Here is a 22,270-nt window from a genome sequence, read left to right as displayed (position 1 = left end):
TATATATAAAAATATATTATTGTATAAAATTAATACTTAATTATTATTTTATTTTATTTTTATTTTATTTTACTACAGACGCCTGTTGTTTATTATATTTTATTATTATTTTTATCGATTCAATTGTAATGAGTCGTGTGTGTGAATGTGTGTTCTATATTAAAATGAACAACAAAGCTTGTGTGTTGATTGATGCTGTTTTTAAAACTAATTTCAAAAATAAAAAAAAAAAAAAAAAAAAAAAAAAAGTGAAAAATTAATTTTTTTTTTTTTTTTAAATTATTTTTTTTTTTTTTTTTTTTTTTTTTTTAATTTATTTTATTTTATTTTTTTTATTTCTTAATTCAAGACATAAATTTTCAGATTTAAAATAATGTAATTAATATTAAAAAATGGATTAATTATTATTATTTTTTATTATTATTTTTTATTTTTTTTTTTTTTTTGTTATTTTTAAGTTTTAAAACGTTGTTCGTTGAGACACCACTCACACACCACCCACATTTATTTTTTATTTTTTATTTTTTATTTTTTTATTTTTTTATTTTTTTATTTTTATTTTTTTTTTTTTTTTATAAAATATCTACCTGCAGGTGATCAAAAAAAAAAAAAAATTTTATTTTATATTTTTTTTTTTTTTTTTTTTTACAAAATAAAATCTTTTACAAAAATACCAAAGCAAAATAATGCAAATATAAAACAAAAATAAAAAAAAAAATAAAAAAAATAAAAATAAAAAAATAATAAAAGTAATAAGAATGAACGATAACAATAATAATTATACCAATAATGAAGAAATTATTAATCAACTTAAATCCAAAAACCAAGAAACTGAAACTAAAATTTTAAAACTCTATAATGCCGTAAAAATTGACAAAATTAAAAGAAAACAAGTAAATATAATTTTTTAAAAATTATTATTTTCATTTTTTTAAATAATAATTTTTAAAATTATTAATTATTTTTTTATTTTTTTATTTTTTTTATTTTTTTTTTTTATTTTTTATTTTTTTTATTTTATTTTTTTTTAATTTTTTCAGGAATTTGAAAATATTGAAGAACAAAATAGAAAATTATCAATTCAAATCATTGATTTAAATAATAAAATTGAAGTAACAAATAATTCAAATGAAAAAGAGATTGAATTATTAAGAAATCAAATTCAAAAAGAAAAAGATAAATTTGAAAATGGGTTAATAAAAAGTAAAGAATTTGAAAAGTCTTATAATTCAAGTTCACCATTAAACAATTCACAATCATTTAGACAATTAAAAGAATTTGAAATTAATTGTCACCATTTAGAAACTAAACTTAATGATTCATCAATTATTAATTCAAGTAAAACCAATCATTTAAATCAATTAATAACTTCAACTGAATCAAAAATTGAAAATCATAATGTATGTATTAATAAAAATTCAATTTTATTTTTATAATTATTATTATTATTATTATTATTATTATTATTATTATTATTATTATTATTATTATTATTATTATTATTATTATTATTATTATTAATAATAATTTTAATAATTTTTTTTTTTTAATAGAAAATATTACAAGAAAAAGAAAGAATTAAAAATAATAAAATTGAATATGAATTATTATTAGAAGAGTTAGATAAAATTAATAAAAGTGTAAATTTAACGAATAGTGGACCAAATAGTATGTACATTACAATATTGGATAATGAAATTATGAATAATTTAGTAATCTCTTTAGAAAATAATATTAAAACTTTAAAATCACCAAATTCATCAACAACTTCATTCATTAGTAGTAATGGTGGTAGTAGCAATGGTGGTAGTTCAATCATTAGTAGTAATGGTTCATCAGATAGTAGTTTAAGTTTTGAAAATTTATCAAAATTATTAATTAAACAAAGTTCATTCGATAGTAATAATTTACATAAAAAGAAAGAAACTAATGAATTACAACAACAACAACAACAACAACAACAACAACAACAACAACAACAACAACAACAACAACAACAACAACAAATAGAAACAACAGCAACAACAACAACAGTATTGTTAACAGCAGAAGAAGAATTTAATAAAAAGATTGAATCAATACAAATTAAACAAAAAGAGAGGAAAATGAAAATTAAAGAGAGTTTATCAAATTCGAATAATAATTTACCAATTTTTGCATTTGAAAATTCAATTAGGTATCCGATAAATATTATTACACCAACGATAACGTACCAGTTAAGTTATAGTTTAGAATTTGATACTATTCAAAGTTTATCAAATAAAATTTATCAACATATTGATTCAATTGATGCAGTGATTTTAAAAAGGTTAAGAATCTACTCAATGGAACAATTAATTTTAAAAACTTCATCAAATTATTATTTTCAAGCGGTATCACAAAATCAACAACCTTTAAAATATATACCATACTTTTCAAATATAAATAAAAATCAGTCAATTGATTTATATATAGTTTCAAAATTTGTTGAAGATGAATTTAATACTCAAATGTCAACGATTTTAGGAAACGATTTATTATTAGAGAATAATAGATCAACTGAAGAATCAATTAGTTTTAGAAATAAAATGATTAAATTTTTAGATCAAGTTAAATCTCATCAAATTCAATTAGATAATGAAACAACTTTATTACAATCATCATCATCAACAACAACAACAACACCAACAATAACAACACCACCAAACATACTTGGTAATAATATATCACCTTTTTCATCACCACCAACTTCACCAAATTCTTCAATGTCATCATTACCTTCTTTAAAATCATCAACTTCTCAACTTTCTTTAATAATTGGTAATTCTCGTCCACTATCACAAAGTTGTAATAGTTTAAATAATTTACAAGATAATAACAATAATAATAATAATAATAATAATAATAGTATAACAAATAGTAAATCATCATCATCAAATAATTTATTTAAATCAATTTTAAAATCAAATGCAATTAATATTGCAATGAATAATAATAATAGTAGTAATAATAATAATGAAGAATTTGAACAGTTTATTGGTAATAGTTGGAAATCATGTTCACCATCATCATCATCATTAAATAAAAGATTATTAATGTTTAGTCCATCAACATCACCAATGTCATCATTGTCATCATCACCAATGTCATCATCACCATCAACATCAATGATATCATTACCAAATTTTATGATATTAAAACAAAAATCAATAAATAATTTAAATTTAAGTTCAAATTGGTCATTGACAGAATCAAATTGTACAATTAGATTATATATTACAAAGAATATAATTAAAACATTTGTTTGTAGTATTCAAAGTACAATTGGTGAATTAAAAGAATTGATATTTAAAAAGTTTCAAAAAATAATCGAATCTGAGCATCACGAAATTCAATCGAATAAATTTTTAATTAAAATTCGTGGTCTTGAAATTTATTTAACAAATCAACAATCTCAATTATCTTCAATTGGTTATATAAATTCAAAATCTAGAAGACAAAAGAAAATTGATTTATTATTGATTTTAATTAATCAATTTAATATGATTGAAATAAATAAATTTCAATTGGATTCATATGATTTTCAATTTAATCAACAACTTGAAAAGAATATTTTCTTTGACCAACAATTGAATGAGAATATATTCCCATCGAATCTATCATATGGGTGTGGTAAAAATTTTAAAATTAGAATTGGTAGTTTAAAAAATTTCGATATTTCAAGAATTGGTAAACTTTATGGTATAAAGAATACAAGTTCTTCTAAAATCTATGTTTTAGCACAAATTTATCAAGGTGAATTTTATAAAATTTCAAATGAAATGCAAACTCCGAAATTACCATTATCAAGCAATCCAAGTTGGTTATGTACCTTGGAAGGTCCATCATTCAATCAAATTCCATCAAATGCAATCATTTCTTTAAAAGTTTTAATTAATGATACAATCATTGGTTGGATAAATTATCATATTTGGAATTATAAAAATAAATTAAATACTGGTTTTATGAATTTAAAATTATGGTCAAATGATAAAATTTTTAATCCAACTTATTTACATAGAAATTATTTTAATAAAAATAAAAATCAAAATCAAAATAATAATAATAATTTTACAAATTATAATGAAAGTAATGAAGATGATTTTGAAACGTTAATGCTATCATTTGAAATTGATTTATCATTACAATCAATTTACTTCTCACCAGAACCATTAGATAATCATCAATTACAAATACTTGAAGAAAAGTATTTCATGTCAACAATGTCAACACCAGATTCAAATCAAAATCAGTTAATTATAAATTCAATTTTGAAAAAGGATGTATTAACAGATTTAAAAAAAGAAGAAAAAGAATTAATTTGGAAGAATAGAAATTATTGTAAAAATCAAATGAATAATTCAATTTCAAAATTAATTTTATCTGTGCCTTGGAATGATAGTGAATCAGTTCAAGAGTTTTATTGGTTATTAATGAATTGTCCACAATTTGAAAATCCAATTGATAGTTTAGAATTATTAAGTCAATCATTCCTAGATAGACAAGTTAGAAATTTTGCAATTCAAAATCTTTGTAAAATGAATGATGATGATATCACTATGTATCTTCCACAATTAATTCAAGCAATTAAACATGAACCACATCATTATTCAATACTTTCAAAATTCCTAATTCGTCGTGTTTTATTAAATAAACAAAATATGGCTCATATTTTCTTTTGGCAAATTAAAGCTGAAATTTTAACTTTAAAAAATGGTATTAATCCAAATGAAATTAATGATAATAATAATAATATTGATAATAATGGTGATAATAATAATAATAATAATAATAATAATAATAATAATAATAATAATAATTATAATAATGATAATGATAATGATAATTATATTACAAATAATTCAGAATTTAATAATAATAATAATAATTCAGTAATTCAATATCCACAATGGTTAGAAAGGTATCAATTAATTTTAGAAATTTTTTTAAGAGGTTGTAGTGATGAAAAATTATTAGAAATTTATAAACAATATCAAATGTATAGTAAAATTAAACAAGTTGCACTTGGTGTAAAAAATGTACCAAATAATAAAAGAAAAGATTATTTAATTCAAGTTTTAGGTGGTGGTGGTAGTAATGGTGGTAATGGTAATAATGATTTATTAAATTATCAAGAAGATTTTAAAACACCAATTAATCCAGAATTTAGAGGTAAAAGAATTGATGTTAATGGTTGTAAAGTTAAAGAATCAAAAACTTTACCATTATTTTTATCAATTGAAAATTATGATCCGATGGGTGATAATAGTTTTGTGATTTTTAAAGCTGGTGATGATTTAAGACAAGATCAATTAGTTATTCAAATGATTAATATTATGGATAAGATGTGGTTGGATGATGGTATAGATTTACAAACTATTACTTATAGATGTATTGCAACGGGTCCAATGGAGGGTATGATTGAGGTTGTTGGTGACTCAATTACAATTGCAGAGATTCAAAAACAACAAGGTGGTATCACTGCTGCATTCTCAGAGACTGTGATCTCTCAATGGTTAAAACAAGAGAACCCATCAGAATTGGAGTATAGTAATGCCGTTGAAAATTTCATTAGATCTTGTGCTGGTTGTTGTGTTTATTCTTATATATTGGGTATTGGTGATAGACATAATGACAATATTATGATCACAAAATCTGGCCATCTATTTCATATTGATCATGGTAGATTCTTGGGAAATGTTCAAACTTGGAATGGAATAAAAAGAGAGAGGGCTCCCTTTGTATTCACCAATGCATTTGCAAATGTAATTGGTGGTGAAAACAATTTCAAAAATTTCGAAGACCTATGTTCAAGAGCTTACAATACAATTAGAAAACATGCAAATGTCATCCTCAACCTTTTCCTAATGATGGTTGGTGGTGGTTTACCAGAATTAAGTAAAAAATCTGATATCTATTATCTTCGTGATGCTTTAGCTTTAGATCTAACAAATGAACAAGCTGCAATTAAATTCTCAAATATGATTCAAGAATCTTTAGTTTCAAGATCAACTGATTTAAATTTTGCTGTTCATATTTTAGCAAATCCAAATTAAATAATAAAAAAAAAAAAAAAAAAAAAAAGAATTAATTAATCACATGTACATATATTATAAATTTTAATTTTTATTTTATTTTCTATTTCTTTTTAATGATTTTTCATTATCTTTCTTATTATCTTTCTTATTATCTTTCTTATTATTATTACTATCTTTATCTTTATTATTTTTATTATTTTTATTTAAATATAAATCAGAATCAAAAAATTTATATTGTTGATTAATTTCAATTTCACGTTTAACAAATGATAATGCAGATCTATTAAAACCTAATGTGAATCTTTCTTTTTGTAAACGATTTTTAATTGATGTATTTAAATGTTGTAAAATTGGTATGAATTCTGTTGAAACTGATAATTGATTTTGATGAGTTTGAATTAAAAAGAAAGAACATTTGAAAATGAATTCAACACTCTTTCCAGATTGATCGACCCATAGATTGAAATATTCGAAAAGTGTTCTCATTACAGAGAAGGGTAATACTCTAAGGGCTTCTTCTAAATCACTTGGTCTAATTCTGTTGATTCTATTCCAAAGGTATTCAGATGGAGAGAGACCCAACATGATAATGTTTGGTTGATAGAGTGGGATTTCATCTTGATTTTTAGTGGTTTTCAATAGTTTTTCATATTCATCAATTTTGAATTTCTCTTGAACGCAAAGTTCAATTGCATCTAAAATATCTTCACCAGCCATAATGGTTTCGAGAGTTTGTTTACCAGCTGCTGCATTCTCTTCCAACATTTCTTTTGTACGCATACGAGTGTCATCCTCTAATGTGGCTTCCCAAGTTTGTTCCATTTCTCTTTGACGATCTGATTCAACGAAAATTGGAGTTTCAGTTTGATTGAAAATTCTAATTGAACGATCATGACTACCACTTATAAAGAAATCACCAACCGATCCCATTGCAAGTGACCAAACTTCACCATGATGAGCTTCAATGGTTTGAATATGTTCAAATTTATCGGCATCCCAATACTTTATACGTTTATCTTTACTTGCTGATATGAAATGATGAGTTGATGGTATGAATGAAACTTGCATGATTGAATCGTCATGAGCAAAGAATGATTTATGACAATCACCATAATCTAAACCCCAGATTTTAATGTTTTTATCGGCTGAACCTGTAATAATCAATGTACTATCGTCACTGATATCCAAACACATCACTGGTAACTTATGACCATATAATGAAAGATGGAATTTAACTGTATCGGTGTAGAAAATCTTAACGGTATTATCTAATAATGAAACTGCTAAAAATTTATTATCGGCACTATATTTCAAGGCTAAAACATCGGATTCTACTTTAAGTGTTTTTGTGAGTGAAAGATTGAGAACCTTATGTTTTGAATTCTCTTGACTTGCAATTAATTCAAAATCCCAAAATTTAACCAACTTATCTGCACCACCACTTGTTACACCACGAAGATCAGGTGTCAAAACCAATGACCAAACTGAACCTTCATGAGCTTTAATCGAGGCAACACGTGCTGCCGATGCCAATTCAAACACTTCAATTGTTCCAGTTTTAGTACCAACGATAACATGTAAATTACCTGGTGCAAATACAGTACACAAACCATAATCACATGCAATTGAACGAATGCATGATAATGATTTCATATTCCAAACTTTAACTGATTCTGAACTTGTTGAAACCAACATTTGATCATTTGATGATAAAGATAATGAACGAATATCAGAACGATGACCTGCTTGATCCAATGTTGATGAAACTTCAAATGCTCCACCACCTTGTTCCTTTTCTTTAATTTCATAAGCTTCCAATGAATTACCTGCTAAAGTTATTACAAATTTATTCCAATGTTTAATATCATTACCAAATGAAAAGAATCTAACCTTTGATGAGGTTTTAATAGTTTGACGATGTCTCATCTCTTCAACTATTGAAATCTCTTCAAGTTTCATTGTATCATAATGTGTAATTTTAAAAAGATCAACAAATTTACCAGTTGATTGGACTGCTAAAATTTTATTTGTTGGATCAAAACGTACACCAGATACAGATTCTGCTTTAACAGTTATTGAACCATAATATTTTGCAAATTCTTCTTCTGAAATAATTTCTAAATCATCTATATCATTATTATTACTATTGTTACTATTTTCTTTTTTACTACCATCTTCATTAATTTCATCTGGAATTATAACTGCACTATTGATTGGTGTATTTACAATGAATTTTGGTTCAATACCACTTCCATCCTCTCTTTGTCTTTCATTTGATGGTATACGCCAAAAACGAATTTGATTATCACTTGTACATGAACATAAACGAGTTTCATCGGGGTTCACATCGATACCCCAAATTGGATTACGATGTCCAACAATTGTTTGAATACAATGTTGAGTTTCGGTATCCCAAATCTTTATAAATCCATCTTTTGAACTTGTAATTAAATGATTTGAACGTTCTAATAATTTAACAGAGGTAATTTGATCACGATGACCACGTAAACGGAATAGACCTGATTCCGTTATAATATCCCATACTATCACTTCTGTATCTTTACTTCCAGATACTAAAATATTACCTAAACGATTGAATGTCATTGTTGTAACCGATCCTCTATGTCCATTGAAAACTGCTTGTAATTGGTAATCTGACATTGACCAAATTCTAATTGACCCATCTGAATAGCCAGATGCTAATAATGCACCATCCTTACTTAAACATACATTTGTAACTTCTGCTTTTATATCTTCTTCATATAATGATTGATTTAACACTTGTTTACGTAAATCCCAAATACTTATACGTTCACCACATCCTGTAATTGCTAATTTACCACTACCATCCAATATAGAATTACTAGTTGATATTAACCCAAAAACTTTATCTTGAACAAACTTTAAATATGCTTTTACCATATTTATTTTTTTTGAAAAAATATATATGTTGCAATAATAATTAATAAAAAAAAAAAAAAAAAAAAAAAAAAAAAAAAAAAAGGAAAAATGAAAAAACCGACAAAAAAAAAAGTGACTCGTTTTTTTTTTTTTTTTTTTTTTCAATTTTCTTTTATTTTTATTTTTAATTTTATTTCATTTTTAATTTTTTTTTTATTTTTTGGGACCTCAAGTTATAAATATTTTTTTTTTTTTTTTTTTTTATTTTTCCAGATTTAATTAATTATAATTATAAATATTTTTATTAAAAATATCATTGTTGTTGTTGTTTTTGATTTACTTTTTGTGAATTAATTAATTGTTCAATTATTACATGGTGATAAATCAATACTGAAAGATGATAGAAACCATTGAATTAATTTATTTTGATTTTCAGTAATACCTTAAATAGTCTATAATAAAATGAATACCTTAACACCTACGCTGCCTCGGCACTTTTGAAAATTTTTTTTTTTTTTTTTTTAAATCTATATATTTATTTATTTATTTTATTTATTTATTTATTTATTTTTTTTTTCGTTTATCTTCTTAAATTATTTTATTTTTTATTTTTTTTATTTTTCCTTATCTTTTTTAATTTTAACTGAAAAATAAAAAATTAATTACTTAATTTGGCAAAATTCTTTTAAATTTTTGAAAAAATAAAATAAAAAAAATTGATATTTGAGGTACGATCAGTGTAAGTTATTTTTGGTGATACAAATAAGAATCTACTAATATTATTGGTTTTACAGAATTGATGACATGAAACTGATTTATTTGTATCATCCAGTTTGAGTCTTAATGGAACTTGAGTTTGATTAAGGAATAGTGAATTTAATTTTGATATGGGCATACTTGACAATTCTTCAAGTTTTTCAGTTTCAACGAATTTGTTACCATCCAACCATGCGATTCTAGTTTCAAAGTAGCAGCTTATACCAAAAATATTGGATACACTGTGCATATGTTTGAGAAAGAGCATGTAATCAAAGAGTTGACCATATGATTGAGCAGAAAAATATATAAAATTGGTTTTACTGATTATGAAAATAAAGATAATAATAATTATAATACAGTATCAATATCATATGTAATTGAAGATATTGAAGACGAGAAAAATAATAAAAAGATTTATTTAATTTAAGATTTAGGTTCAGGTATTGATGGTAAAGCATGGTGAGCAATTAACAGACAAGCCAAAGCATTTGTAATCAAGTTTTTCGTCAAAAACAAAGATATATCGGTTATTAATGAAGAAAGTAAACCTTGGTCTGATATTTGGGGAATCAAAACCTAGGTTTTAATTAATGGTGAGCCTTGTTTATTGATGCCATTTTATAAACCTCTGATGATTACAACAAAGATGGTTTTAAAGATTAATGGAAGCTTGTAAACAATTTTCAGAATCAGGTTATTTACATTCAGTTTATCATTAAGACATGTTGGCAAATATAAATATATCAATGAAGAAAAGTTTATATTTTTTGATTTAGGTTTAGTTAAACCCATTAAAAACAAAAAAAGGCTGCAAATAAAATGTTCAAAAATGTAACTGATGGTATTGAAGAAAATGAAAAAGAAAAAGAAAAAGAATCAAATTTTAATAAATCACCAGACAAAGAAATTTAAACTATTGTTATTAAAAGAGAAAACGAAGAATTAAAAGATTCCTTACAACCATTTCCAACACCCTTTAAAAATGAACAATCTAAAGATATTCCACCCGAATTTCAACGCAAAATAAAGAAGTTGAAGATACTATGTATTTAAATTGTTACCATGTATTTAAATTGTAACAGCATTACAATCAATGAGTTCTTACGACAATGTTAAAGATTTTTATCGTTTTTGTGTGTGTTAAACCTAATTTTTAGATACATTCTATAGCACACTCATTTATATTTAAATTAAATTAGAATTGTTTTTTTATATTTAAAATAAAATTTATTTATTAATTTCTATTAAGATTTGGTAATATATTTTTATTATTATAAAAATAAAAATAAAAATAAAATTTAAATTCTAATTTATTTTAGTAATATTTAAAATGTATAATAAAAAACAATTTCAATGTCTTAAATAGCATTTTCATCAAATTCAAAATTGAATCATTAATATTAAAATATGAAAAATCAATATTAAATTTTAAAAAATAAATAATTGAAAATTCAAAAAATAAAGAAAATTTTTAGAAGAGGTACCCCATTATAAAACAAAAAAAAATTTTATTTTTTCCAGATTTAATTAATTATTTATAATTATAAATATCTTTATTAAAAAATATTGTTGTTGTTGTGGTTGTTGTTGTTGTTGATGTTGTATTTTGATTTGAATTAATTAATTTATTAATTATTACATTTGATAAATGTGATAAATCAACAGTGAAAGATGATAATAACCATTGAATAAAATTATTTTGATTTTCAGTAATACCACCTGGTCTGAATATTAAAAGATTAAAAATATTTGAATTTGAATTTTGAATTTCTGTTAATGATCTTTCAACTTTACCTTTAACAACCCTAGTTTCAATTTCAATTCTATTTATAATTGATTCATTTGCTTTTTCATTTGCACCCATACCACTACAATAAATGAATGTGAATGGAGTTGGTGGTTGAGTTTTTGATTTTAGTGCATTTACAATACCATTTGCAAATGTAATTGTATAGTCAATTGAAACTTTTTCGTATTCTTCTTTTGTTGGAAATTGACTTCTTCTACCACCAATTGTCCAAATACATGCTTGATGAGATTGAACTAATTCTTTTAAAAATTCTTCTGAATAATTTAAAAAATCATTATGAATTATAAAATTAGTTTTTACATTATCTTCAATATCTGTTAATGGTTTTCTAACAATACATGTTATTTTATTTATATTTTCATTTTTAATTAATTGTTTTAAAACTTCTTTTCCAACAAACCCACTTGATCCCATACAAATTACATTCATTTTTTTTTTTTTTTTAATAATTATTAATTTGATAAAAAAAAAAAAAAAAAACTTGTAAAATTGTTTTTTTTTTTAAAAAAAAAAAAAAAAAAAAAAAAAAAAAAAAAAAAATATACTCTCAAAATGTAATTGGGTGTAAATTGTTAAGGTGGTTGGATTTAATTTCGAAAAAGGTAAAATTTTTTCCACAATGAACAACAAATTCATATGTGGGAAAAAAAAAAAAAAAAAAAATTTTGGTTTTTTACAATCTTCATTATGTTAAGCAAAAAAAAAATTAGAAGTGGTAGATGTTACAAATTTGATAAATAATGTTATATTATTGTGTGGTCTTGAAAAACAAGTTTTAAAGCTGATATTTTAAATTTTTTTTTTTTTTTTTTTTATTAATTAAAATTAATAATAAAAATTAATTACCATGTTTTAAATAGAATTTCATCAAATTCAATTAAATCATTAGAATTGAAAAATGAAGTTTTAAAAATCAGTTTTAAAATTGGAAGAAAACACCAGTTCCAAGATGATATTTTTGAGCATTGTGGTTCGAGTTAACTTTTATTTTGTTAACCTAGTTGTAATTTTTTTTTATTTTTTTTATTATTTTTTTTTTTTTATTAAAATGGAAAGGAAAAGATTCTAATTTTATAAAGGGAGAAGGCCATTTATTATAAATATCTTTTTTTTTCCCTAATTTGGCTATTTAAATTAAATTTAATTCAATTATTTTATTTTAATTTTTTTATTTTTTTTTTTATTTTATTTTATTTTAATTTTTTTTAATTTTTTTTAATTTTTTTTTTTTTTAATTAAAACATGTTTGTTTTTGTGAAGTCGCACATAATAAATAAATTAAATAATAATAATAATAAACAAATAAATAATGGAAAATTTCATAAAAGAACGTTTAAAATCATTAATTGGTAATGATAATTCAATTGGGATTAGGGATAAATATGATGTTGCAGTATTAGTAATAGCATTAATTTTAAATAAACACGAATTCAAATTAGAAGGAGGAGAAGAAACAAATGATAAAGTTGTACCAACGAATTGGAATTCCAATGCAGATTCATATACATTAGATTTAATTAATCATTTGGCACCTGGTAAAACTTTTCATTTCAAATGTTTAAGAATGGGTAATCTCTTATTAGTAAATGCAATGATAAAAGATAAAAATGATAAAATCCATACACTAGATGTTGAGTAAGTTTATAAAATAATAATAATAATAATAATTCATGAATGAATACTGAGTATTAATACTAATATTTTATTTTTAACATTCATAAAATAATAATAAAAATAATAGTACTGATAAATTAGTTAAAAATACAGAATATAAGGATGTTGAAAATTTATTATTAAATTTAAAAGAATTTATTTCAATTTTTGAATATAGTATAATAAATCCATTAGTTCCTGGTTTAGTTAGAATACCAACTAATATGCAAGAACAACAACCACAGCAACAACAACAACAACAACAACAACAACAACAAGAAAGAAGACCACCAAATAATCAACGTGATTTTGAAGATGATGATCCTCTTAGAGTTGGTGATCCACAAAGGGGTAGTAATAGATATAGAGGAGGGTTTAATGGTGGTGGTGATCAAGATCCTGATCTTTATCCACCTGGATTCCCTGTATTTGGTCATAATCCACCATTTTATCCAGGCCAAACAAGAGGACCTGGAGTGTTTCCAGGACAAGGTGGTCAAGTAGGTCGTGATCATCCAGGTTTTGGCAATATTCATAATCCATATGGTGGAGGAAATAATCCATATGGTACAGGTTTACCTGGTTATGAACAACGTTTACCAAGAGGTGCTGTTCCTCCAGGTGCTAGATTCGATCCATTTGGTCCACCAACTGGTGGAATTCCACCAAGTGGTAGGGGTAGAGGAATGCCAGATAGAGATGATTTTACTCCACCAGGTTTTGATAATGACCATTATATGTAAAACCTTTTTTTTTTTTTTTTCACCTTCTCTATTTCTTAGAAATTAAAATAATAATAATAATAATATTATTATTAAATTGTAAATAAAAATCTTAACTAAACTAATTAATAGTTTTAAATAAAAATAGATTTATTATTTTTTTTTTTTTTTTTTTTTTTTTTTTTTAAATCATTAAATCTTCATCATCATAAGTTTTTGAAGTTGAAAAACCAATTGGAGTTATATTTTTATCACAAATTGTAATTACTTTATAATTTGTACCCATTTCTTTTGGATCAACTAATTTTTTATAACCCATAACCAATTCTTCAAACTTTTCATTTGAATCTAATTTTCTACCGATTTGAGCTAAACGATGTTCAATACCCATTTCCTTTAAAAAGATACCTTGATCTACTGGACCAATTGCAGTTGATTTATTTTTTAACAATTTAACAGTTTTACGAATAGTTTGGAAATCTACCCAAACTGAAAGATCAGCAGTACCAGGTTTATCTAAAATGTCAACAAACTCGTGGTCTCTAATAGCTTGTAATGAAGATTTAACGATTTTATCATAGCCATAATCAATGATTAAAGCTGCACCACCACTCTTGTCTATACGATTAGCTATTTGTTGAGAGATTGCTAAACCTGCTAAACCCAACTCAACTTGGTATCCATCCAAACCAAACTCTGGTAATAAATGTTTGACGGCAGTTGTCATCAAAGTTGGACCCTTTGATTGAACGAATCTAAGATAATACTCGCCATGCTCAGTGATGTCTTCATCAACTAGCACCTCACACCAGTCGTTCTTCTCTCTTGAGAATCTAAATACGTGAATTGGTAAGGCATCGAAAAATTCTTGTGCTAAAAATAATGTTGGAATGTCGGTTGGAACTTCCTCCAATTTTCCAACCCATGTCACTTTTATACCATTTGGAGTCTCACCGATGGTTTTATGATCAAAATTGATTGCTTTGTCTTTGAAATATAGTAAATTCTGCTTTTGTGTTTTTTTATTAGCTGGTGATGCTTCAACCAAGTGAACTGAGATTGAATCATAAAATTCTTTGAATACTTTTGTACTACGTAATATATCTTTCATTAGTGTGCCTCTACCTGGACCCATTTCAACTATTTGTAATTTCTTTGGTTTTCCCATTGCTTCCCAGGTTGCAACACACCAAATACCAATCATTTCACCAAATAATTGTGATACCTCTGGTGCTGTTATAAAATCACCACCTTTACCAAAAACATCTTTATTCATATAATAACCATATTTTGGATTTGTTAAAACTTCTTTAATAAATGTATCAATTGACATTGGTCCTCGAACTTTTGTAATATCTTGTAAATATTTTTCAAAATCTGTAATTGGATATTTTCTATTTTCTAATAATAAATAAATAAATAAATAATTTATATTAATAAATATATATATTTATTTATTATAATAATAACCCAATACTTACTGAAAACTTGTTTTGGAAATTGTGCTAAACCACTTTTATCAAATGATAATAAAAGTTCTCTTCCTTTTCCTTTTGCTCTATGATCATGTTCTTCATTTTTATCTTTTATATCATTTTCATTTGAGGTGGTTGTATATGATAATGAGTTATTGATAAATGATGTTGATGATGTAATACTTTTAGTAGATTGCTTATAACAATTATTTCTAATTACTCTTTGAGTAATTGATCTAAACATATTTATTAATTAAAATGAAATTTTACGCTTTTTTTTTTGCGTTTGTTTTCACAAATTTATGAAAAAAACATCATTTTTATTGCTCTTGAAAAAAAAAAAAAAATATTTTGTTTTTTTTTTTTTATTTTAATTATTTTTTTTTTTTTATTTTTTCCCATAAATATACTCTTTAAAAATAAAAATTAATGAATATTTAAATTATAATTTTATCTGATTTATAATAAATATGTTCTTCATTTTCCTATTCAAAATATTGGAATATCTTTTTTTTTCCTATAAAGTGTCAGTGAAAAATAAAAAAAATATCAAAAAAAAAAAAAGATATTTCTATGAAAAAATATATTCTTTCACTGACACCCCAAAAAATAAATACTGACACCACCCAAATAAAAAAAAAAAAACTATGTAAACACCAATGAAAAAAAAAAAAATAATAATCATTCATCCAACGATAAATATTTTTTAAATTTTAAATAAATATCCAAAAAAAAAAATAAAATAAAATAAAATAATAAAATAAAATAAAATGAATTTTAATAATTTAAATAACGAAAACTCACTTTATTATATTTCAAATACTAAATACTTAGAGATTGCTTCTTCTGTTAATGAATCCTCTCAAATGCTCTTTCAAGATAATGATGCTGATTATGACTTTCCACCAACAAATAATATAGAATTTTTAAATCAAGATGATTCAAATGATAGTGAACTTGAAATTGACTGTGAATCTACTCACCCATATATTAAATTATTAAGAAATTACCAAAATCAAATCTTTTCTCAATGTACAAGTTTTGTAGTAAATTTAAATAATAATAATAATAATAATAATAATAATAATAATAATAATAATAATAATAATAATAATCCAAAACCATTTAATGAAATTTTATTAAAAATTGAATCAACAATATCACATTATGAAAAAGAGAATGAAATTTTACTTCAAATTAATAATAATTATTTCCAATTATTTTTAGATAATATTACAATTGCAAGTCAAAATAATAGAAAAATTAAAAGAATGGAATCACTTTTAAATGAATTCAAAGGTGTTTGTATTCAAATGCAAAGTATTTCAAATCAATCAAATTATTTAAATAAAAAAATATAATAAAAAAATTAATTACTATTTTTATTAATAAATTCATTATGTAATTCAATTAATTTTTCACCAATATTATATTCAATTGGATGATCAACACCAATTGGTTGTTTTTGTTGATGTTGATGATCATGGTCATGATGATCATGATGATGATCATGATGATGATCATGATTATCATTTTTTAAAGAATAAGAAGATGATGGTGATAATTTTTGTTGTTGTTGAATTTGGAATTGTGTTAGTTCTCTTTTAACAATTATTGGCTTAGATTGTTGTTGATGAAATATTACCCAATTTCTGTAATCTGATAATAGATTACCAATTACTAATTGATGATTATAATTTGATAATGATGCTAAACATTTTTCATTTAAAATGGTTTGATCAGTTTCTAATTTGAATGTGACAATGTATGAATTTGGACACCAATTGTCTACTAAGAATTTAATCATTTTCGGCACTGGATCCAATGTGATTGTCAATGACTGATTCTTTGATTGAATTTTATGTTGTGCCATCATGTCCAATGGTATATAGAAATCTGATACTGCAGCCGCTGCATACACTATTAAATTACTCTTTAAAATTGATAACTCAGTTGAAATGTTTTTTAATAAATATAAATATTCACCAACAGTTTCGAAATTAACTCTCTCCAAACTACCATTTTCACAGAATTTCTTCCATTTTAAATACTCTTTTGAAACTTCATAATAGTAATCTTCACCAATACAAACATGATTCTTTATAACATCCAACGACGGTGATAAAATTGTATCATTATCATTTTTAAATTCATTTTCATTATTATTATTATTATTATTTCTACCATTACCACCATCATTTTCATTTATACCTAAATATGTAAAGAAGTTGGTCTCATGTAACATTAAATTCTTTACAAACGGTTGAAGGGAATTCTTTCTTGATAAAAATAATACATAATATCCTTTTTGTAAAAAATATTCTGCTGTTGTTGCACCACGATTACCACCACTAAAATTATCTAAAAATCTAACCATATTCTTTTCAAATGGTACAATCGTACCACCTGACTATTGGAAAAATAATAATTAATTAAATAACTAAAAAAAAAATAAAAAAAAAAAAAAAAAAAAAAAAAAAAAAATATTGATAATGGGATCAATCTAGCTTACTGTAATTAAAATAACCTTTGCATTATTTTTAATTGCTCTTTCTTTAAAATTTTTAACTCTATTTAAATCTTCTGAAAAATCTTTATGTAAATCAACTGATTTAAAAAAGTTTTCTTCAACCTCTGTCATTATATAATTTTTATATTATTATTATGATTTTAATGAATGAATATTTATTTTTTTTTTTTTTTTTTAATGTTTAATAAAAAAAAAAAAAAAAAAAAAAATATTAAAATATGAAAATAAAAATAATTAATTGCGTGGTGATGTTTTAAAAAATAAAAAAAATTTAAAAAAAAATTAAATTCCAAATTTTTTTTATATTTCCCATTTTTATGAAAATAGAAATTTATATAATCATTTCTGAAATTTAAAAAAAAATAATTATTCTTAATTATTTCTTTTAAAATTAAATTTAAAATATTTAATAACTTTTTTTTTTTTTTTTTTTTTTTTAATTAATTGTTTGGTTGGCTACTAAAAAAAAAAAAATAGATATTTTCAATTTTGTTGATTTATTTAATTTTAATTATTTTATTATTTTTTTTTTTATTTTTTTTTATTTTTTTATTCAAAATATTTTTCGATTTTAAAAAAAAAAATAAAAAAAATTAATAAAGGTAGATCTTTCCTTTTTACTAGAATTAATTTTTTTACTTTTTTTTTCTTTTTTTTTTTTTTTTTAACCATTTTGTGTAATTACCATTTAAAAAAAAAAAAAAAAAAAAAAAAATTAATTTAAAAAAAAAAAAAAATTAAAAAAAAAATTTAAATTAATTTATTTTCCAAATAAAGAAATTCCAAAATAAAATTTAATTTAATATTTTTAAATCAATTTAATAGATTTCCTCAAGTTTGATTTTTTTATTGACAATTTCTGTTGAAATTTTTTTTTTTTTTTTTTTTAAAAAAAAATATTCAAAGTTAATCAATTACATAATTATAATACTATATTTATTTAAAAAGTAATATTTATATATTCAAACAATATATTCAAAAAAATTTAAAAAAAAAAAAAAGTAAAGTTTAGATAAATGATGTATTAATAGAAAAAAAAAAAAGCAATAAAATATCTTTCATTGTTTTGGAATGATTTTTTTTTTTTTTTTTTCAAATAATTTGATAGTATTATTAACTCACCCCACAACCACACACCATCCCACTTATTTTTTTTTTTATTATTTTTCTATTTTTTTTTTTGTTTTTTTTTTTTTTTTTTTTTCTTATTTTTATTTTTTTTTTTTTTTTTTTTATTATTTTATTTATCAAAAATATCATTTTTTTTTTTTTTTTTTTTTTTTTTTTTTTTTTTTTAGCATTTTATTATATTATATTATATTAATCATATAAATAAAACCTATAATTATTTTTTTTAATAAAAAAAAAAAAAACTAAAAAAATTAAATAAATTAAAAATAAAAAAAACAACAGACTAAAACAAATGAGAACATTTATCTATTCAAATATTGTTATTCTATATTTTGCATACTCTGTTTCACAAAATAATTTTGTGATTCCAAATGCTTTAATTACTACACCTTCGCCACCAAAACAAATTAATAATTCACAACATCACAACCTTAAATTTGAACAAAAATCAACAAACCAAAAGAAATTTATACCTTTAACAATTAATAATAATAATAATTTTAATCAAAACAATACCAACAATAATTATAATAATAACCCATTTTTAAACAACAAAAGCAAACTTATTGATAGCCAATAATATTACAATTTATTTTTATTTTTATTTTTATTTAATTTTATTTCAGTTTGCTTTTCTTTTTTTTTTTTTTTTTTTTTTTGTTTGCTTCTTTTTTTTATTTTTTTGTTTTTCCTTTTTTAAAAATATTTTTTTTTATTTTTATTTTTTCAAGCGCTGCATACACCCAATCGGATTCAAATCACACTTTTCTCATAATAACTCGTCTTAGATATTTGACTTTTTTTTTTTTTTTTAGGTTTTTTTTTTTTGTGCCAACTATTTTTAAAATATCTTTTTTTTTATCAATTTCTATTTTTTTTAAATTATTTTTCATTTTTTAAAACAAAAAAGAAAAAAATCAATGTGAAAACACAAAAAAATAAAAAAAAAAAAAAAAATAAAAAAAAAATTAAAAAATAAAAAAGCAGAAAAAAAAAAAAAAACTATTTATAAATTTTTTGGTTTATGTTTGATAATTAGTAATTTTATCTACACATACATAATTATCCTTCTCTCTTTTTTTTTTTTTTTTTTTTTTTTTGGAAGAAAAAAAAATAAATAAAAAAATAAAAAAAAAATAAAAAAAAATAAAAATATACCCTCGTTTTTGTGTATGTACTTTTATTTTTTTTCTTTCTAAAAAAAATTTGTAAAAAAAAAAAAAATCAAAAAAAAAAAAAACCAAAAAAAAAAAAAAAAAAAAAAAAAACATCATCGTTGTGTCAAATTCACTAAAAAAGTTTTACATCATAACTGTTGTTATAATCGCCACCAAACGTTTTATTGTTATCATACTAACTATAAACTCGTTTATTATTACCAATAATAATAATAATAAATAATAAATAGTAAAAAAAAAAAAATATATAGAAATATTATTGTTTTTTTATTATTTTTTTATTACAATCAATTATCATTGCTCAAGATTCATTAGTGTTAAGTTGACCCGACCTTTAGCAATAGTACCAATAGTAATAATAGTAATACAATATATTAAACTTCTACTACCACCTCAACCACCACTATACCACCACCACCACCACAACAACAACAACAACAATAACAATAAAACAATAACAATATAAAAAAGATGGCTTTAGATGAAAATGGTGTTTCAGAGATAGAATGGGAGAGATTATATAACCCTGATAATTCAATATTTTTATCAGGTAGAAAGTTAATGTCTGAAGTAAATGCAATTATTTTCCTCGTCGTTTGTACAAATATATTTTTTGTAATTAGATTCTTTTTTCAACATTATGTACTTAAAGTAAGTGTTTTTTTTTTCGAAACTATACTATATTTTAAAAATATAGATATACATATACTTGTATGGGATAACTAATGATTTTTGAATTTATTTAGCCAATTGCACTTTCATTTAATATGAGAAAATCATATACAGCAAGATTCCTTGAAAATGGATGGTATACATTATATTATATTTCATTCTTTTTAATTGGTTCATACGTTTATAGTCAAGAAAGTTGGTCAATATTTCCAACAATGAATATTTGGTTAGGTTGGCCAACACAACCTTTTTCGTAAGTTTATTTATTTATTTTTACATATTTTGTAAATAGATTATTAATACATTTTTTTTTTTTTTATTATTATTTTTTATTTTTTACTTTTCATTTATTATTAATTATTATTATATTTCAATAACAAACAAAAACAAAAACAAAAACAAAAACAAATAATAATTTAAAATCCAAACAACAAATTAGAACTTTATTTAGAACATATTATTTAATTGAATTATCATTCTATGTTCATTGTACTATTGCACTTTTCTTTGAAACTAGAAGAAAAGATTTCAATCAAATGCTTACTCATCATGTTGCAACCTTCTTTTTAGTTGGTTGTTCCTATTGGTATAGATATCATAGAATTGGTATTGCAATTCTTTGGATTCACAACATTGCTGATATCTTTTTGTATAGTGCAAAAGCATTAAACTATATCTCTAAAGAAGTTAAAAACAAAACTATTCAAATCATTTGTGATGGTTTATTCGTTATGTTTGCCGTTTCCTTCTTTGTAACAAGATTAATCTTTTTCCCATTCACTTTAATTAAATCTTCTTTGTATGTAAATTAATTAAATAATAATAATAATAATAATAATAATAATAATAATAATAATAATAATAATAATAATAATAATAATAATAATAATAACAATAATAATAATAATAATAATAATAATAATAATAATAATAATAATAATAATAATAATAATAATAATAATAATAGTAATAATTTAAAATAATTATAATTAATATATACTAATTAAAATTTATTTATTTATTTATTAATTTTTATAGAACTGAAGCTTATTATGTTTCAGTAGAGTTTCCATTATTTTATCCAACAAATGTTGCACTACTTACACTTTTAATTTTACATATGTTCTGGTTCTTTTTGATTGCAAGAATTATTTATATCAAATTATTCAAATCTAAAGATTTCGATGATATTAGAAGTGATAGTGACGAAGATGAAGAGGTTAAACCAACTCAAAAAGGTTTGGAAGCTGAACCAACTCGTACAAATAAAAATACAAATAATAATAAAAATAACAAACTCACTCAAACTAAAGTTTCAAAAGCTGCTCAAAAGAAGAATGAATAATTAATTTTAATTTATTAATTTAGTATCACTATATATAT

General features: G+C 22.2%; 10 protein-coding genes across 10 annotated transcripts; 5 read left to right on the top strand and 5 right to left on the bottom strand.

Annotated features, from left to right (window-relative positions):
• Positions 1-758: 758 nt before the first annotated feature.
• Positions 759-6,074, top strand: pikG (phosphatidylinositol 3-kinase; the record flags this gene model as incomplete). Its single annotated transcript, XM_635069.1, has 3 exons — positions 759-893; positions 1,041-1,400; positions 1,554-6,074. The coding sequence occupies 3 exons, from the start codon at positions 759-761 to the stop codon at positions 6,072-6,074; spliced, it is 5,016 nt and encodes a 1,671-aa protein (XP_640161.1).
• A 75-nt stretch (positions 6,075-6,149) lies between these two features.
• Positions 6,150-8,978, bottom strand: wdr3 (WD40 repeat-containing protein; the record flags this gene model as incomplete). Its single annotated transcript, XM_635068.1, has 1 exon — positions 6,150-8,978. The coding sequence occupies one exon, from the start codon at positions 8,976-8,978 to the stop codon at positions 6,150-6,152; it is 2,829 nt and encodes a 942-aa protein (XP_640160.1).
• A 664-nt stretch (positions 8,979-9,642) lies between these two features.
• Positions 9,643-9,963, bottom strand: DDB_G0282621 (hypothetical protein; the record flags this gene model as incomplete). Its single annotated transcript, XM_635067.1, has 1 exon — positions 9,643-9,963. One exon carries the CDS (start codon positions 9,961-9,963, stop codon positions 9,643-9,645), a length of 321 nt encoding a protein of 106 aa, XP_640159.1.
• A 1,284-nt stretch (positions 9,964-11,247) lies between these two features.
• On the bottom strand, positions 11,248-11,955 carry DDB_G0282619 (hypothetical protein; the record flags this gene model as incomplete). The annotated part of the gene is made up of 1 exon (XM_635066.1): positions 11,248-11,955. One exon carries the CDS (start codon positions 11,953-11,955, stop codon positions 11,248-11,250), a length of 708 nt encoding a protein of 235 aa, XP_640158.1.
• Positions 11,956-12,835: 880 nt separating this feature from the next.
• On the top strand, positions 12,836-13,922 carry psmF1 (proteasome inhibitor PI31 subunit; the record flags this gene model as incomplete). Its single annotated transcript, XM_635065.1, has 2 exons — positions 12,836-13,161; positions 13,268-13,922. The coding sequence occupies 2 exons, from the start codon at positions 12,836-12,838 to the stop codon at positions 13,920-13,922; spliced, it is 981 nt and encodes a 326-aa protein (XP_640157.1).
• A 163-nt stretch (positions 13,923-14,085) lies between these two features.
• On the bottom strand, positions 14,086-15,620 carry midA (DUF185 family protein; the record flags this gene model as incomplete). Its single annotated transcript, XM_635064.1, has 2 exons — positions 14,086-15,302; positions 15,383-15,620. 2 exons carry the CDS (start codon positions 15,618-15,620, stop codon positions 14,086-14,088), a joined length of 1,455 nt encoding a protein of 484 aa, XP_640156.1.
• A 526-nt stretch (positions 15,621-16,146) lies between these two features.
• On the top strand, positions 16,147-16,737 carry DDB_G0282613 (hypothetical protein; the record flags this gene model as incomplete). The annotated part of the gene is made up of 1 exon (XM_635063.1): positions 16,147-16,737. One exon carries the CDS (start codon positions 16,147-16,149, stop codon positions 16,735-16,737), a length of 591 nt encoding a protein of 196 aa, XP_640155.1.
• Positions 16,738-16,745: 8 nt separating this feature from the next.
• On the bottom strand, positions 16,746-18,017 carry DDB_G0282611 (phosphopantothenatecysteine ligase; the record flags this gene model as incomplete). The annotated part of the gene is made up of 2 exons (XM_635062.1): positions 16,746-17,786; positions 17,889-18,017. The coding sequence occupies 2 exons, from the start codon at positions 18,015-18,017 to the stop codon at positions 16,746-16,748; spliced, it is 1,170 nt and encodes a 389-aa protein (XP_640154.1).
• A 1,312-nt stretch (positions 18,018-19,329) lies between these two features.
• Positions 19,330-19,617, top strand: DDB_G0282609 (hypothetical protein; the record flags this gene model as incomplete). Its single annotated transcript, XM_635061.1, has 1 exon — positions 19,330-19,617. The coding sequence occupies one exon, from the start codon at positions 19,330-19,332 to the stop codon at positions 19,615-19,617; it is 288 nt and encodes a 95-aa protein (XP_640153.1).
• A 1,069-nt stretch (positions 19,618-20,686) lies between these two features.
• Positions 20,687-22,232, top strand: crsA (ceramide synthase; the record flags this gene model as incomplete). Its single annotated transcript, XM_635060.1, has 4 exons — positions 20,687-20,866; positions 20,962-21,140; positions 21,327-21,686; positions 21,926-22,232. 4 exons carry the CDS (start codon positions 20,687-20,689, stop codon positions 22,230-22,232), a joined length of 1,026 nt encoding a protein of 341 aa, XP_640152.1.
• Between the last annotated feature and the right edge of the window lie 38 nt (positions 22,233-22,270).

Source organism: Dictyostelium discoideum (genome assembly GCF_000004695.1).
Source record: "Dictyostelium discoideum AX4 chromosome 3 chromosome, whole genome shotgun sequence".
Classification (NCBI taxonomy): domain Eukaryota; phylum Evosea; class Eumycetozoa; order Dictyosteliales; family Dictyosteliaceae; genus Dictyostelium; species Dictyostelium discoideum.
This window is presented reverse-complemented; position numbering and strand designations above follow the sequence as displayed.